General features: G+C 39.2%; 2 protein-coding genes across 3 annotated transcripts; one reads left to right on the top strand and one right to left on the bottom strand.

Annotated features, from left to right (window-relative positions):
• Positions 1-5,346: 5,346 nt before the first annotated feature.
• Positions 5,347-6,908, bottom strand: stmp1 (short transmembrane mitochondrial protein 1). Its single transcript, XM_079263496.1, has 3 exons — positions 6,748-6,908; positions 6,472-6,525; positions 5,347-5,910 (listed from the first exon to the last, which is right to left on the bottom strand). Exons 1-3 carry the CDS (start codon positions 6,760-6,762, stop codon positions 5,839-5,841), a joined length of 141 nt encoding a protein of 46 aa, XP_079119622.1. The 5' UTR covers positions 6,763-6,908; the 3' UTR covers positions 5,347-5,838.
• A 170-nt stretch (positions 6,909-7,078) lies between these two features.
• On the top strand, positions 7,079-18,293 carry LOC306773306 (dynamin-1-like protein). Of its 2 annotated transcripts, XM_079263093.1 has the most exons (19): positions 7,079-7,260; positions 7,628-7,769; positions 8,459-8,505; positions 8,590-8,661; positions 10,065-10,151; positions 10,543-10,705; positions 10,816-10,936; positions 11,057-11,188; positions 13,089-13,295; positions 13,508-13,628; positions 13,783-13,938; positions 14,011-14,100; positions 14,187-14,279; positions 14,484-14,537; positions 14,832-14,912; positions 16,532-16,663; positions 16,749-16,858; positions 17,292-17,451; positions 17,543-18,293. In XM_079263093.1, the coding sequence occupies exons 1-19, from the start codon at positions 7,159-7,161 to the stop codon at positions 17,597-17,599; spliced, it is 2,127 nt and encodes a 708-aa protein (XP_079119219.1). In that variant the 5' UTR covers positions 7,079-7,158; the 3' UTR covers positions 17,600-18,293. The 2 variants fall into 2 exon arrangements, with proteins under 2 accessions (XP_079119219.1, XP_079119220.1); XM_079263094.1 differs by lacking the exon at positions 14,832-14,912.
• Positions 18,294-18,311: the final 18 nt, after the last annotated feature.

Genomic DNA, 18,311 nt, shown 5'->3' with positions numbered 1-18,311 from the left:
AAAGGCTGAATTTATTACAGTCACTCAATTAATTGGAGACTGAAATAAGGAATTATAATTAAAAATGTGCTAAATTATAATCCAGTGATAGAAGACACTGTCATTTAATTGAGTTAAAGAAAAAAAACAAGCAAATGGGTCCTGGACAAAGCATTTTTCTGATGAGCAGTGGGAAAAAAATACTTGTCAGCAGTGCAGAAGTCTGACTGGGAGGAACAGAAAACGCATGACTGGAGTGGAAACATCACAGAATTGTTATGAGTGATGGAACATATATTATTTTAATCATATTTGTTTGCTTTTTAAAAAGTCTTTCTGTTGAACCAGAATGAGAAAATAATGTCATGGTTTTCATAACACTTAGTTATTATTAAATTTGTCAATTTTATCTTATTTCCCAGGCAGCTGTTTTTCTCCTTTTAATGGGAGGGTATAAATACATATGAGGACAACTGTATATGTCTCTAACAAGGATTATTTTTCACTTAAATTCACGTCAGCTTGACAGGATGAGCTGCCAGCCAGAGGAGAGCTCGTCTAAACCGCCTCCTCCACGTTTGTAATTTAATCACAAAGGAAAATGAAAATAAATAATTTAAATTACTGACACCATTTTCTGTCATTTTAAAAATATTTTTGTGTTGTTTTTTTGTGGAAGAATGTAATCAGTAATTAGATAGATTTGGCATATGTAATTGCTAGGCAACAGAGGACTGGAGCACTGTGGGTGATTCTCGTCCACTAGATGGGCTGTTTCATTTTACTGACAGTAAGCGCACTTAGTTGTGTGCAGACGACGTAGAAAACTTTGCTGCTGTGATGCTGTGAAGTTCAACTGCTGTGGTGCCTGCTGTTATCCACCCTGCCATCGGTGAGCAGGCTGTTAAAAGAAAAGCCTGAAAATTGAACTAAAATTCAGAGCTCTAAAAGTCAACTGTGTTGCCATTCATGTCGTGCTTCACCCTGCCATTGACTGCTGGCATTTTAGAGTGTTTCTGTAACACCAAAACCCCAACAATAATATAAATCATGTTTAATAAGTAGGAGAAAATACTTTTTGTTGGTTTTTAAATCAATTGTTTTTGTACCATTTGTTGGAATAGGTCTTGTAGTCTGAATACTATTAGACTCACGTTGGTCCATTTATGCCTCTCGGGCATTGATTATGGACTATTAACAAATAGTTAGAGTCTTGCTATATAGTGCCTTCATCTTGTCATTTTTCCTCTTTCAAGTTTTAGCATATTAAGTTATATTGGTTCAGCATCAATGTTTTGAAGTTCTAAGTTGAGATCTTCAGATTTCACATTAGTTTGTATTTCAAATTAAGTAGAATGACAGAATGACACGCTATATATGTGTGTGTGTGTATATATATATATATATATATATATATATATATATATATATATATATATATATATATATATATATATATATATATATATATATATATATATGTGTGTGTGTGTGTGTGTGTGTGTGTGTGTGTGTGTGTGTGTGTGTGTGTAATTCTTGGTGGTGTCATCTGTAGACATGGAATAAACTCTCACAGTTAAGCTGATGACACACAGCTTTATATCTCCATGTGTCCTGATGACACCAAACCATTTGGATGCCCTTTTTAGCTGCATCCAGGAGATCAAGTCCTGAATAGCAGAAAACTTTTTACAGCTTTACCAGGACAAAACTGAAGTTTTACTTATCGGCCCTGAGAGAGAAACACATTTTAAATGTACAGACACTTTCCCTGCATCCATCTGTGCAGGTGAAAAACCTGGACATCATTTTTGACTCTGACCTTAGGTTTGTCCCATATATTAAGAATACAATAAGAATGTTTTTTGTAATCATCTCAAAAATTTAGCCAGAGTCTGTCCTATTCTCTCTCAGGACAACACAGAGATGCCAATGCATGCTTTCATCACAAGTCACATAGACTACTGTAATGCCCTGCTTTCTGGTCTTCCTAAAAAAATATTTTGGCTCTTCAATTATTACAAAATTCTGCTGCATGTGTCCTGACGAAGACCAGGTTGCGGGCCCACATTACACCTGTTTTAAGGTCATTGCATTGGCTTCTCGTATGTTTCAGGATTGATATTAATACTAGTTTATAAATGTCTTAACACTTTTGGGCCTTCTGATCTATTTTAACTCTATGAGCCCTCGTGGACCCTGAGATCCTCTGGTGTTGGTCTTCAAGTCATTCCTAAGGTCAGGACCCGTACCCATGGGGAGGTATAGATTCAATATTATGGCCCACATCTCTGGAACAATCTGCTAAAGGACCTCAGGGTTGCAGAAAACATTCATGTTTTTAAGAGCAGGCTCAAAACACATCTTTTTAATTTGGCTTTTACTTCATGTTTATTATGTTAGTGTGGATATTACAGTTATTGACTTTTATTCAATTCTTTTTAGGGACGTTTTATTCTTACTTTTTATTTTAGAATTGATAATACTGCTTTTATCATTTTCATTGTAATATTTTATTTTAAATATTTATTGTTTTTTTATTTGTATTTTTATGTGTTTCATCATATTGGCATATTTTTCGGTGTTCCTCAGAGGGAGCCTTTTGCACTGGGTGTCATACCGACCATGGCTGCAGAGGGACCTTTCATGTCTTTGGTGTTCTGAAAGAAACACTCCATAAGAGGTCTTCTAGTACCCAATGCACCAAGAAAGAGGTGGACATCCTTAGCCCTGCAGCCATTGAAAATCTCTACTACACTTCCCACAATGCAGCTGACTGTCTGGAGTGCAGAGGCTTTGGTTGGACCATAGACTGTATGTGGGTGAGACACATGAAATTAAGAAAAAGAAGAAGAAAGAAGCAAGGAAGAAGAAGAAATTATAAAATGCACCATAGCTAAAAGCATAGACATCATATATACGTAGACGCCTCATTGAGCGCTGGAGAGTGAACCAGCGTCGCCGCCATATTGGATGGGTCTCCGCTGTCGAGTTTTGCTGCAGCGTCAACGTAACTCTTGTGGAACAACCCGTATATATTACACACAAAAAAACCCCACTTTTCTACATAATTGGTTGATAAATAATATTAACACAGTGAATAATATCTTAAATGCAAGTGAATTATTAGAATTATGATGATATTATTATTAGAATTATTCCTGCACACCAAGAACCCAGTAGGGGCAACACAGGATTAAAAAGTAGTAGAAAAAATAGCGTCGCTTCATATATTAGTAACGAAGCAGAGCGCTGGAGGATTTAATGTACTGCACAAAGGACAATCATGAGACAACAAGTGGGGAGAAGACATGACATTTGACAAAGAATGAAAAAGAATAAAATAAACCTAAATTAACACTAATACACATATATATACATACACACACAAATTATATATATATATATGTATATATATATATATATATATATACATATATACACACACACACTGATACACATATATATACACACACACACAAATTATATATATATATATATATGCCCTGCGATGGCGAGCCGTCCAGGGTGTACTCTGCCTGTTGCCCATAGCCAGCTGGGATGGGCTCCAGCTTCCCCGCGACCCTGAATTGGATTAAGCGGTTTAGAAAATGAATGAATGAATGAATGAATGAACATATATATATATATATATATATATATATATATATATATATATATATCTCATCTGGACCATTCAGGCAGCACTCTGAGGGTCATGTTCTTTGATTCCTCAAGTGCTTTTAATACCATTCAGCTGCTTTATGTGAGAAGCTCCATAAATTCCAGGTGTACCTCCACAACCACCTGGATCTATGACTACCTCACAAACAGACCACAGTTTGTGAGACTGAAAGGTTGTGTGTCTGAGATGGAGGTCAGCAGCACTGGTGCACCACAAGGAACTGTACTCTCACCTCAGACACCTCAGACTTCCAGTACAACTCTGAGTCCTGTCATCAGCAGAAATACTCTGATGACTCTGCAGTTGTGGGGTGTATCAGGGATGAACAAGAAGCAGAGTACATAGAACTGGTCAGTCAGTTTGTGAAATGGTGCGGTGACAATTATCTCATATTAAATAGCAGCAAAACAAAAGAGATGATTGTTGACTTCAGGAGGAGGAAAGCACTGTTTCCATCCTGGGAGAGGAGGTGGAGATGGTGGAGGAATACAAGTATCTAGGAGTTCAGCTGGACAACAAACTGGACTGGAAATGCAACACTGAATACATCTATTAGAAAGGTCAGAGGTCACGTTATCTTCTATAAGTCTGTTGTGGAGAGTGCAGTCAGCTTTGCAGCCATCTGCTGGGGTAGTAGCATCAGAACCAGAGACTTGAAGAGAATCAACAAACTGACCAAGAAAGCTGGTTGTGTGCTTGGAGTAACTCTGGAGCCGCTGGAGCTGATTGTCCAAAGAAGAATGCTGCACAAGCTGATGAAGATGATGGAGGACTCTTCACACCCTCTCCACAACACAGTGATGAAACAGCAAAGTGTGTTCAGTGAGAGGCTTCTTCAGGTTCAATGCAAGACTGAAAGATACAGAAGATCATTCCTGCCAGCAGCCATCAGCCTCCAGAACAAGACCTCCTCCAGTAAATTATTATATACTATAATATTGAATTTCCCTTTGGGATTAATAGATTAATAAAGTATTTTTCATTTCATATATATATATATATATATATATATATATATATGTGTGTGTGTGTGTGTGTGTGTGTGTGTATGTATGTGTATGTTCTGTATACAGCAAAATTTGGATTGTCTTCATTAAATCTTACTCCAAGGAAAGTTAGCAGCCCTTGTGTACCAGGAAATGTCCCTCAACAGTCTAAACCTATCGCAGCATAACAAAGGGATAGTTAGATAGCTAAAGATCTAACTATAGGACTTGTCAAAATATTTTAACTTAAAAGCACGTTGTTTTTTAATGTTTTACAGTGATCTGTATCATAACAATATCTCTGCCCTTTGTAACAAACCAAATTGTGAGGAAAAACAGGTAAAAATCCGTGGAATTCTTGTCGTGGTTGGACCTACACCTTACAAATAAATGCATTGGAGGCGAATGGGTGACCCATCCAAGATGGCGGCGCGATGAGACGTCAGCTCGTATAGGCGGCGTCATACAATGCGGCGTCTACATATATATGTCTATGAGCTAAAAGTATTTTCTGTGCCATTTATTAGATTGCGTCTTATAGTGCCATCTGGTGGATATAGCTGAAATGACAGGCCACTTCTACCAAGGAACACAGCATTTTGTAGTACCAGTCCAAAAAAATATATATATATATATATGTCAGTTAAACTTGTAAGTTAATAAGACAAGACTTCATATTTTATGTTTTGCAACTTTATTTCAAGCTAAACAATTCAAAATTGTTTGTACAAATATGACAAAATATTTGGCAGTTCTTCCATTGATAAAGTAGAAGCTTGTAAGAGTTGTGTTTTCTCAAAATTTATCCAGGATAATGCACTTTAGAGAATATTATACACATCGATTATTATAATAGGCAATAATATGACAGTAACACCACACTGAATGACAGAAAATGCTTTCAACCAATATTAATGAACTGGACTCAAAGTGATCCCACAAGTTAGTTTTACTTTTCTTTAAATCCAGTCTGTGTGATTAAACCTGTAAATACAGGTTAAAGCTGAAATATGCCTTCATAACTAAGGGGAAAGAAATGATTACTGCTCCAAGCACTGCTTACTTTTTCAAACATGTCACATAATCAATCTTTATATCCAATGCACACATACACACACCATTATAACCTTGTTAAATAAATAGTTTCTCTGCAGAAGATGCTTCTTGCTTGTAATACGGTCCCATTGTTCACTCAGGAGGCTTCTTCTTGGCCTCGACATCCTTCTTAAAGGCTTCAATTTTCTTGGCTATGTTGGGAACCTAAACAGGATATGTAACAAAGTTTATACATAAAGTATATTCTGGCTATAAATTACATAAAGCAGTGACACTCAATAATTGACAATATGTGATAAGTGTCTGACACTGATTTAAATGTATGTTGTCCATTATCCAAGCTTTCTGCATGTATCCATGTCTCTTAAGCTTATTCTGCAGGTCTTTGAAGTTATAAACCATTCTACCTAAATTAAATTAAGTGTCTGAACTCTGGATAAGTAACTCCAAAATGTATTTTATGTTAATATTTGCTGATCCGAAACATACAGTGCTAGATCAAGAAAAATATGAACATCTTCTGAACCTTACACAGGCTCAGGGACTTTAAGACTGTGTTGGCACAACAACAGCATAAATGTGGTGATCAAAGAAGTTTATTATAAATAGAAGTTTAGCACTAATAGACACAACTACTGGTCTATTATGTTGCATGCTGCACGTTCAACTTTATGTCAAAATCTATTCAGTTATGTTCAGTTTTTGTAGCTGCGATGCTTCTTTGTTGTTTAAAGTTGAGCCTGATTGGAAAAATAAAATACTTACTTCATAGTTTTGAGCGAGATACATTCCCACAACATTCCCCAAGGTGAAGCCAGCCTGAAAAATAAATAAAAAGCTGATTTGATATTCATAATGAATCGATTACTGGTTTTTCGGCAGCAGTATCGTAAAATATGTGTGTTTGCTGCTAGCGTATTTGATCTTATATTGAATTAGACAACTTCAATTAGCTTGTATCGCTCGCAATATGCAGTTTTCACTATGCTAACAAGCATGAGCATCCTGACAAAAATACAATATATTGGATGTTTAACTCACCAGAAACTGCAACATGGTGTAATAATTAAGTCAGTAAAGATGTGACTAAAGTTGCGAAACTTAGTGTTTTCCAAAAAAAAAAACCAAACAGATAATCACTGAAAGGTGAAAGGGTAAAAATAACCTCAAACCAGTTGGCTAACGACGCTAGCCTCGCACAACAAAACGTATACGCATGCGCAAAAATGTTTATTCTCGCGATATTTTAGAGGTAGTTGAGTTGTAGTCTTTTACCGTCTTCCGCTCTTGTAGTTCCGAGTTTAAAAACTACATCTCCCACACCTTCACAAAACTTCTCGGCCAACCAGTGGGTGTTGTTGCAATGGTGGTTACGGAGGGACATTGAATGACTTTGGCTGCATCACCAAAAAGACCCTTGTATTAGCCCGCTTTAATTAATAACTTACGAGCATGGAGGCTCTTATCCCTGTGATAAACAAGCTCCAAGATGTGTTTAACACTGTGGGTGCGGACATCATACAGCTACCGCAGATTGCAGTGGTGGGAACTCAGGTAAAAATGCTCTGCTTGTGTCCATTTTTTGTATTAGCGCCTGCCATGCTAGTAGCCACATAACCTCGACTTAATAATAAATGGTCAGTGACTTTAGCATTATTAAGTACAGTCATACTAATTCAGTGCTCTAGTTTAGTACCTTACGGAGGCCAACAGAGAAAGCTGAAATTCTACCTCTTAATCTGAATGATGCAGTTTTTCAGGCACCGGCTATTTTGATCACCTTTAATTAAGAATCCCTGTTAGCTAAAACAGTGTTTGAGGTATGACTTCCTCAGCTGGGAGTAGACCTTTCCATCTCACACTGTGTTAATAATTTGCACTCTATCGCTTTATGTAATGTTTTCACTATTTGTGTCTTCAGAGCAGTGGAAAGAGCTCTGTGCTGGAGAGCCTGGTGGGCAGGGACCTGCTGCCTCGTGGGACTGGCATTGTAACCAGGCGACCCCTCATCCTCCAGCTTGTCCATGTAGATCCTGGAGATGCCCGGAAAATTGAGGATGGTGGTAGGTACTAACACCCCACTTCTCTCTTAAAGTGCCTCGTCTTCTGAGTTCTCTATGCATGTATTTTCTCCCAGACTCAAAGAAAACAGCCTTATACTTGATGTCCAGTATGTAAAGAAAATATATATACTGTAGATTTCCCATCGTTAGTATATAATCACCACCTTAAAGTCCTCTTTCTGTCGCTGTCTTTTCAACCACTTACAGATGCAATAGAGTGAAAAAGCACCATGCTTCAGAGAGATGCATTTTACAGGTGTCTTCACATTTAATAACCTGATGTAGCTTTTCTAGCTCAGTCCCTCCTTTCAGAGGTGTATAATCCACAAAGTAGAAGTCCTGTCTGGCAGCTGTTCCAACCAGTCACTAAACCAGATGAATGTAATTAGCTCTGCCCCACTACAAGGTAGATGAGCTTGTTAGTGAAAACACCTGTTCTAAATGCACAGGTAGATCGAAAAACATGGCAGGACTTCTGCTTTATACACCTCTGTCACCTTCTACCTCAAAGCCACATATGCTTTCAGTTGCTTTTATTCCCCACATCAGCAACTAGGCATCGTCAGACATCTGTCCTCATGTTAGCCGTCTTTGCTTTCTGCACAGAGTAGTTTTCTTTGAAGTTGGAATGATTTTTTTTTTCCTGCTTTGGGGATGCTAACCCTTTAACTTTGACCTATGACTCACAGCTAGAGAAGGTGAAGAATGGGGGAAGTTTCTACACACTAAAAATAAGGTATGAACTTGCTTAATATTGAAGAATGTTATTTGTTCCATGGCTGTTGCTTGTCGTGAGATTTTGCTGCTTTTTGTTTTGCAGATCTACACAGATTTTGATGAAATCAGGCAGGAAATTGAAAGTGAAACAGAGCGAATTTCTGGAAATAATAAGGTGAGACAGAGGGCCTGTAGTTGTAAGTTTACTGAAGAGAAGTGGGGCCGGAAGTAGAAGTTTGGGATACAGAGATGTTTTGCATTAAGGAGCATCTTTAAAGCAACATGTGCTTTAAAAATGCAAATGTCGAGTCTGTCTTGTTAGTTGAAATTTTTAACTATTAATAAATTTAAAAAAAAAAAGAAACTGTATGAGCTTGTTTTGAGTAGAAGCCTGATTTTTTTTTTTTTTTCTTCATATTGACCGTTTGTAGACTATGCTGATAGTATGGATAGATTTGTGTCTAAACTGGACTTATAAATGGAATTGGAAGTAGATATATAGTACCAGATGGATGCTCATTCAGAGGGAAGGGATGTAATTTGTTGCATAGATGTAAATGAGACCTTCTGTACAGGTTCCCAGCTTTGTCATTTGCTGCACATAATACATATTGTAATTTTCTCCAACCAAGAAGGAGGTCGTGTAAATGGCGTGTTGGTTTGCCTGACAATTAACAACATAACTGAAAAAGTTATGGACAGATTTGGATGACATTATCAGAAAATCTCAGGTAAAAATAAGGAACAAATCATTACAGAGAGACCTGGATCACCACTGGGTTGCAGGAGTTTTTTTTAAAAAAGATTATTTACTATGGAGAGAAAGTGATAATTTTGCCATTAAAGCCTCTAACTCAAAACTAATGACAAATTATGAGCAAAAAAAAATTAAAATGGCTTGGTGGAGGTCTGCGCGCCAAGTACTTTTTGTTGGTGCGAAGAAAACAGGAAATTGGAGGTTTTTGATGCCCACATCTCCAGCTCACATGGGCATGTCAATAGTCTGTCTATAGGAACAGTTAGAAAATACACTGTGTCATTTCAGACTGAAGTGAAACACTTGCTTAGGTTGGTAAACTGACAGTTCCTCTTGGCGATCAACGTCTGCTGACAGTTGTAGGTGGAAGCGAGCACTCTTCCCTTCTAGTCTACAGTCAAACTGCATTCATTCACAGCTACATATCTAAGCACAACCATTTAGATATGATCACTGAAAGAGCTCTTTTGTTCCTTTAGCTGTGAGCGTGTTTAACTCGCATAGCTGACATGACTGGAAGAATGGTGTTTGTTTTGTTATGCAGCCGTGACCAAGCCCAGTCTTTAAAAACAAAGACAGAACAACAAAAGCTCCAAAGGTATCACATGTTTCTGCTATTTAAATAAAAAAGATTTGTCTTGCACAAACAGACAAAAAAAAAAACTTAGTGTTTTCTACCTTTTTTTTTTTTTTTATCAAACCAATCATAGATGGTAGGAAGTGACTGTCTTGAGGCCAAAATAATCATTAACCATATTGCTAATGGTTTGGTTAACTTATTTTTCTGAACATATTCTGAGGTGATCATTGTTCTTCTGCAGGGAATCAGCGATGAGCCCATTCACCTCAAGATCTTCTCTCCCAATGTTGTCAACCTCACACTGGTGGATCTGCCTGGAATCACAAAGGTAATGCATGCAGAACTTCCCGTCTTCCTCCCTGCAAGTCGAGGCTTTGATCATCAGGCCGCCCATGGGGGAAATTTGTACCGTCACTCTTCATTTAACAATCCTGAAACTGTGATCAGCTTAGATAAACCTGGTCACCTGTGTTAGTTTCCCAGTCAAGTTGATGTGTTTGCATATTTGAAATTTATTGATGGTGATTTTACAGGTCACCCCTGATGTTTGAAGTCTGTGCTATCAACCCTTAGATATACACATGCTTTGATTTCAGCCTCATTAGTTGGTCCCCTCCAGCCAAACAAGTGTTAATTTAAGAAATCCCCTGCCTTAGTGTCTAACCAAGCAAACTGACATGTACTGTGTCTTTTCTTTTAATTGGTCTTGTTCCCTTCAGGTGCCTGTGGGTGATCAGCCTAAGGACATCGAGATCCAGATCAGAGATTTAATCCTGAAGCACATTTCCAACCCTAACTGCATTATCCTGGCTGTCACGGCGGCTAACACAGACATGGCTACATCAGAAGCCCTCAAGGTGGCGCGGGAGGTCGACCCTGACGGTGGGAAAGACTGAATGAGATGGTTTTGGTTGAAATCAGTCAAGATCCTTTGGCTGATCCGTTACTTTTCCAGTACTTACAGATCTTTTTCTGAATCACTGAATCATCAGGCAGGAGGACACTGGCTGTGGTGACCAAACTGGACCTGATGGATGCTGGTACTGATGCTATGGATGTGCTGATGGGCAGAGTCATCCCTGTCAAACTGGGCCTCATCGGAGTAGTTAACAGGTTTTAATGTCAATTGTTTTAGTTATTGTTCAAATATTATTAGTGTGGATCTTATCGTTACTGTAACATGGCGGAGATTTCTTTTCATAAATATCCGTGTTCATGTTTTTGACCTTTCAGGAGCCAGTTGGACATCAATAACAAAAAGTCAGTGGCTGATGCGATCCGCGATGAACACGCTTTCCTGCAGAAAAAGTATCCATCTCTCGCCAACAGAAATGGCACCAAATACCTGGCCAGAACTCTGAACAGGTGAAATTGCCTCTTCTGTGTGTCTCAGCTAAATGTCTTTCAGCAAGGTTAAAGACAAAATAAAGATGTTTTCTTAAAGAATTTAAAAAGCTCTAATCATAAGCTTTTATAATACCAGCAACAGTTTACTTTGGGTGGGCTGTTTTTAGATGGTTTGATAACTGAACAACTCTGCAGTTTGTTTCCACTGTGCATCAGTAGGTAAAAGTACAGTGTGCACTCACATGTTGTGGTAAAAAAGTGCATGGTAATAACTTGAAATGCCAAGCCGTCAGTGGCCAAAATTCTCCCAGACATTTTTCTGAGTGGATCCGGTGTCCTCAGGTGCAGTATAATTATGTACATGTGTAGTTTCTTGTACTGTATTCTTCCAGGCATTATTATCCCAATTGTGCTGTCAGAAAGATCAGATAAAGCAGTTTTAAAACACACACAGAGTTGTTTTTCTATTTAGAGACAACATAGTAAATATGTTGTCACACGTGTGGCGCCTGCCTTGAATGTGGACCCATGGCTGTAAGTGGCTATTTAAGTGACTCATTCTTGGAGAATGAAAATATAATAGTTATTTTGCTAAAGTGATTAGATGCCAATAGAAACACAGTTTTAATGATATATAAGATGTTTCTACACTTTAAGTATTAAAAGTAATTTTTACAGAGGTCAAAACATTGATATAATAAAGGACAGTTTTGATAAACACATTTAAACTCTTTTTTTCAGTTTCTGAGATTTAATCCTCCACATGCTTCTACATAGAAAATGTCATTTTGCAGAATTTGGACAGAAACAAGGCCAGATTTGTTGGACGTGTGCTTGTGATTTTGTTTACAAATTTCTCATTCTTCTTTTGACATAGTAACTATTATGTCTGACCTGTTTTGTCATTATTATTATTATTATTATTATTATTATTATTATTATTATTATTATTATTATCATCATCCCCAACTAGACTCTTTAAATCAAGGGATTATGGTTCAAGGAACTTTATAGTCATAGCAGCACACATTTACACATGTGACAGCCTGAAATTCAGTACCTGAGGTCTTGGATTTGCCCAATAAATAGTCAAAAATGGACTAAAATATCTGCGTAAAAAATGTGATAAGGTAAAATAATGAAAAAGTGAAATGAAGTACAGCAACAACCAGTTCCACATGCAGAAGACATGAAGTCTAATGCACTACTGGCTGGTATTGTACAGATATTATTGTACTAATATTGTTCAGTAAAGTGTCACAAACCAACAATTTTCTACAGTACATCACTGTTTTGGACCAGAACAATGACACATAATGATACTGCCATCACCATGTTTACAGTTCAGATGTAAACATACTCTCTTTCAGTATGTCAGGAAGATCAGCTTTTTATTTTAAGAAAATGCTTAGATTTAAGTGTACCTACAGCAATGCCATTTATCTTGTCAAAAGCCTTTGGATTGAAAATCAACATGGCGTGCCTGTAAAGCCATTTATTGCATGTCACTGCCTTCTTTCTGCCCTGCTTTCCTGTTGTTTTCTCAACCGTTTCAGTTTCTTTAGGACAGAAACACCATCAGAAATAGAAAAAAAGAGAGTATAGTTAAAGAAATGTGTACACAGACCAGATTTCATGGAACTGTGAGTGGAAGTAAAATTAGGAAATGAAGTGAATCTTCCAAATGAGAGCTGACATGAAATCTGTGGAGATTCGGAAAAAAGACTTTTGATATTTTTAATTAATGTGAATAAACTTCCAGCTTTAACTGTATTGTGTAACCGGGAGATGTGGCGCCACTTCAGCAGTAGTATGTTAAATGCGAGAAGCAGTGCTGGCATCACTGAGAGCCATCAGAGAATTGCTACTGTCTGTCATCTGAAATATAACACTCTGCCCTTTTCTGCCATAATGTCAGGCTACTGATGCATCACATCCGAGACTGCCTCCCTGAGCTGAAGACACGGATCAATGTCCTGGCTGCTCAGTACCAGTCCCTGCTCAGCAGCTACGGCGAACCTGTAGAAGACCAAAGTGCCACCTTGCTCCAGCTCATCACTAAATTTGCAACAGAATACTGCAACACCATTGAGGGCACAGCGAAATACATTGAGACAGCAGAGCTGTGAGTAGCGGTGCCTCTCCCTCACTCTGCCACTTGGTGATGCTGTTGATCCAGCGTAGTAAAAATGAGCACGCAGTTGCACCGGTTTCATCATTTAATATGATACAACTTGTAAGTTGAGGCACGCACAGCCTCTGTGAAGTGGAAGCTGACAGGAGTGCAGGCCATGGGGTTCGTATCACAGCTAATATTCCCCTGCTGCTGTTTTTCAGGTGCGGTGGAGCCAGAATTTGTTACATATTCCATGAGACTTTTGGCAGAACGCTGGAGTCTGTGGATCCTCTTGGAGGACTCAGCACCATCGATATCCTAACGGCCATAAGAAATGCAACAGTGAGTGCAGCTGCTACGTCTCTTACATGTGACATTATTAGCATCCCTGCTGTTTATATTGATATTTTAATTTTATGACATATTGTAAAGGAAACAAAATTCAACGCTGTTTTTTCATAGATACAACTAATTCTCCTTTTTCTTCCTCCGTCAGGGTCCGCGTCCATCCCTGTTTGTGCCAGAGGTTTCCTTTGAGCTGTTGGTAAAGAAGCAGGTGAAACGCCTGGAGGAGCCCAGCTTGCGTTGCGTGGAGCTGGTCCACGAAGAGATGCAGAGGATCATCCAGCACTGCAGCAACTACAGCACACAGGTAGTCCACAAACAATGTGGCTTTATCTTTCCTTTTGCACACGGGACTGATTCATTTAGTTTTGTCTTGTAGGAGCTGCAGAGATTCCCTAAGCTGCACGAGGCCATTGTTGAAGTGGTCACCTCCCTCCTCAGGAAGAGACTGCCCATCACCAATGAAATGGTACCAGCCTTGGGTTTGCATGTGGGCATTCATTCCTTTACATACTGTAGTGATAAAATTAAATCTGCCCTCTTTCTTTGCTCCAGGTTCACAACTTGGTTGCTATTGAGCTGGCCTACATCAACACCAAGCATCCAGACTTTGCTGATGCCTGTGGCGTTATGAATAACAACATAGAGGTTTGTACTGAAAAAGAAGTTCCCACAAAATCAGTTTTTTTTTTTTATTTCATTTTTAGGATTTGGGAAGTCATTACTCATCCGTGCCTGTTATCATTATTATTTATAATATTTCATACAGAAACCAATCTTCTCTGCATATGTCTTTTTTTTTTTTTTTTAAAATAAACATGAAATGTAGGAACACCTGTTTGTGTTTTATAGGAACACAGGAGGAACAGGATGAGAGAGCTGCCTACTGCAGTGCCCAGGGATAAGGTAAGATGAGCAAATGTATTTGAACATACGATGAAGGCAGCTCGTGTGTTTTCATATTTGGTCGCAGTCCGCAGCGTCCCTCATAGCACCGCAGGATGAGGACCACCGAAGCAAATGCTTCGGATAGTTTCCATCGAGGAATTTTATCCCGCATCTCTTTGCTTTTTTTCTCGGAGAGGCTCCTCAACTTTCAACTGCTCACCTCTATTTTTCTGTCTCTTCCTAGTGCCTTTAATTCCCCCCCCCCCTTTTTTTTTCCCCCTATCCTCATTCCTGCTCTCATATTTCTGCTAGTCTGTTGGCAAAGGCCCGGCAGGCCCAGCTGTGGTTTCTGGCGAGCCCTCTGCATCTGGAACAGACATGGACAGTGCCAAGGTGGGCACATAATGCAGCTCGCTGGCTCTGTGCCTGTCTGGCCGTGGGTCTGGTGGGGCATGGATGGATGGATGAGTGGATGGATAGATGGGTGGATGCGCATGAGCTGCTTGCATGCTGTATGATCTTTATTTGCAGACGATCTACTCTTGTTTTGCTCTCCTCCTTCAGCCAAAGCAATCTTGCACTGGCATCAGCAGTTGTGTTTCCTTAAGTCTGTTTTACCCCACATTTATCCTGCAGAAAAAAGTTGGTCTCCTTTCCTCCCTTTTCAAACCTCTTCACACTTTGGATGGTTTCTTTTCTTAAATAATAGGGGTTGTGAGTTCCAAGTCAATCTATCTGCTCTTTTTTTTAAATTATTTCTGTTTGTAGTGCCTGCACATATACATATATATATTATATATATGTCATGTGCATAGTTAGCTTTTCAAACTTAAAAGTCAGTAAAAACGACCACAAGAAGGCAGAAAATGACAAACACAAACAAAATGACAATACAGGAAAAAAAAAAGATCCAAAAACACTACACACAGAAGCAAAATTACTATAATTTGATGCATATTTATTAACAAAAAAGACATGCAAAGTCACTACAAAAGGTTGTAAAATGACTGAAAAAGAAAAAAAACACACAGAGACGGGGATACAAAATGAGCAAAAAGTCATTAAGATGACTAAAAAGGGATGCAAAACTGCCACAAGGAAAAAAAATGAACAATGCTACAATAAAACAGAGAGATGAAAATGAACTGGGAAAAGAACTGGGAAATAGTGAAATGGAGGCGAAACGATCAAAGAAATTTGAAAACATGGTTGTAGTGGGATGCCAAATGACCACAAAGAGATGCCAAGTGATTACAAAAGGGAGCAGAAAAGACAACAAAGGGACAGGGGACTCACAGTAACCAAAAAGGGATGCAAAATCACTTCAAGTAAAGATTCACAAAGCAACAAGGGAGGCAGACTGTGAACATGGAAATGGAAAATTACTGAACAATAGATGCAAATTGATCATATGCTTATGAAACATGACTGTAGCAGAATGCTAAATAAACCAAAGTGGAAATGACCTCAAAGAGATGCGAAGTCACTACCACAGGAAGCAGGAATACTTCAGAGAGGGACGAAAAGGCAAACTGACCAAAAAGACAGGCAAAAATCACCCGGCCTAAAAGCTTGGTACAAGACAGCAACAAAGAAATGCAAATTGACCACAGAAGCACAAAATTGTTTGTTTTATTAGTTGCTTAATAAGTCTGCGCTTATTACCCCATTGCCTCTTAATGTATTCATGCTCGCAGCACAGCCCTGATGATGAATGTTGGTCCGCTGGAAAGTAACTTTGTGCTCCCCTGAAGATAAAGCCTATTAACATTTAGTTATGTGTTGTTTTGCAGAGCGGCTGCATCAACAGTACAGAGACATCCATTTCATTGCAGAGCTGTGTTTTTTTTTTTTGCAAGTTTGAAACATTGGTTTCTTTGATTTCTCCTTATGTTACCTGACAGAGATGGTTGCATATGAATCCAAACCATCCTGGTAACCTACAGCAAACCCTGGTAATATACAAAGGGAAGCTGCACTAATCAGCTGTGTGCCTTTGTCTCCTGTCTCAGGCCCCAGCAGGAGGATCCCAGGGCGAGCAGGACGGCACGGGGAACTGGAGGGGTATGCTGAAAAAGGGAGAGGACGCCCCAGGCTCCGGACCTGGAAGCCCACTAAAAGGAGTCGTCAACCTTCTTGATGTGGTAACCAAACACTTTTCCTGCAAACACTGTCATCTACCGCTACCAGTAGACGACAGGTTCAGTCATCACCTTTTGGTCTTTCCAGCCCGTCCCAGTCGCCAGGAAGCTGTCGTCCCGTGAGCAGCGGGACTGCGAGGTCATTGAACGCCTCATCAAATCTTACTTCCTCATCGTTCGCAAAAACATCCAGGACAGGTAGATCAACACGTTCCTTGGAAGCACGGACTTATTCTAATTATGTAATAAGCTGAGACCTGATGTACTTTGACCAGTAGTTTGTGTTGGCAGAAAGTCCTACGTAATCAGTGTGAGATGAAAACCGGTGTGTGAAAATAGTCCCAAGAAAAGGCATCTATGTGAGCAAAATTCAAGGGATTTTTTTCTTTGGAAAAGAGTTTTTCTATGCTATTATAGGTTGAAGTCACAAAGACTTTGTAAACTAGTAAGATGAGGGAAAGTAGAACTTTCATCTTTCAGTTCTTAAATAGCTTGAAACATTGAAAGGCACGACCACCTGGTGGTTCAGTTTCAAGACCCTCAATTTGGGTTGAACAACACAGCCACTGGACCGTCCTGCCACCTTGTTCTCAACCATCTGTTCGGTCCGTTTCCTCTCTCCGCGCCGCAGTGTGCCAAAGGCAGTGATGCACTTCCTGGTCAACCATGTGAAGGACAGCCTCCAGAGCGAGCTTGTTGGCCAGCTGTACAAATCGGGCCTCCTCAATGATCTGCTGACTGAGTCGGAGGATATGGCCCAGCGGCGCAAAGAGGCCGCCGACATGCTGCAGGTAACAGGCTTCCTCCTTGTCGTGTCAGCTTTTCCCCCCGTGTACCAAGTGTGTGTGTTTTGTTTTGAGAGCGTGTTATTGTTGTCCACAGGCATTACAGAGAGCCAGTCAGGTGATAGCTGAGATCAGGGAAACACATCTGTGGTAAAAAGAACGAACCTCATCTGTTATCGACTCATCACGCCCTGAGGACCGATGCTCCATGCCCCCCCTCCTCATCATGTCTGATCTTCAACCTTTGGTTTTGCAAACCTAAAAATGGTCCAATATACAGTAGGTATCATGTTGGCTTAAAGCAACTCGAAACAAATATAAGAAAATTCAACTTATTTAAAATGCTTGATGTTATATAGAAAAGTTGAAATGCACTGCCCAAGTTTACTAACGTTCATGGTCAGATTTTAGACTGAAGTCAGCTCCGGGAGGAGTCAAGGATTCTTCTAAGGGCACAATACTTTTCAGTTTTGATGACAGGTGTTGGTTAAGCAGGTCGGAAACGAGCTTCTGAGTAAAGCGGAAAGTAAAAGTTGATTTTTGGCAGCTGCACAAAAAGCATTATGAAACAGATTCAGCTACAGGTCATAAAATAGTTAAAAGATGCTTTCCTGTTCCTCGTTTGCAGCCTTTTCATTTAGAAGTAGCTGTCATGTCCGACACCACTGAGCCTCCACCAGTTTCATTTTTGCACTATTGTCACCACACTGTATTATATAGAAACACTTTAGTTCTAAAGTTGTTGCCATCCGATTTATTTATTGCTGTGTCATTTAAATGTGTGGACAGTTTGATGAGCACTGTTGCAGCTAGTTGATTAAGTTTACATATCGCTGCCTATGTATAAAGTCATAGTGCACTGTGGT

This window comes from Telmatherina bonti (assembly GCF_933228915.1).
Source record: "Telmatherina bonti genome assembly, chromosome: 23".
NCBI lineage: Eukaryota > Metazoa > Chordata > Actinopteri > Atheriniformes > Telmatherinidae > Telmatherina > Telmatherina bonti.
This window is presented reverse-complemented; position numbering and strand designations above follow the sequence as displayed.

Coding starts and splice junctions, on each gene's coding strand:
- LOC306773306 (XM_079263093.1), top strand. CDS start 7,159: ATGGAGGCTCTTATCCCTGTGATAAACAAGCTCCAAGATGTGTTTAAC. Junction 13,629..13,782: donor CGGCCATAAGAAATGCAACA/GTGAGTGCAGCT, acceptor TTCCTCCGTCAG/GGTCCGCGTCCATCCCTGTT. Junction 14,538..14,831: donor CTGCAGTGCCCAGGGATAAG/GTAAGATGAGCA, acceptor TATTTCTGCTAG/TCTGTTGGCAAAGGCCCGGC.
- stmp1 (XM_079263496.1), bottom strand. Junction 5,911..6,471: donor ATCTCGCTCAAAACTATGAA/GTAAGTATTTTA, acceptor TATCCTGTTTAG/GTTCCCAACATAGCCAAGAA.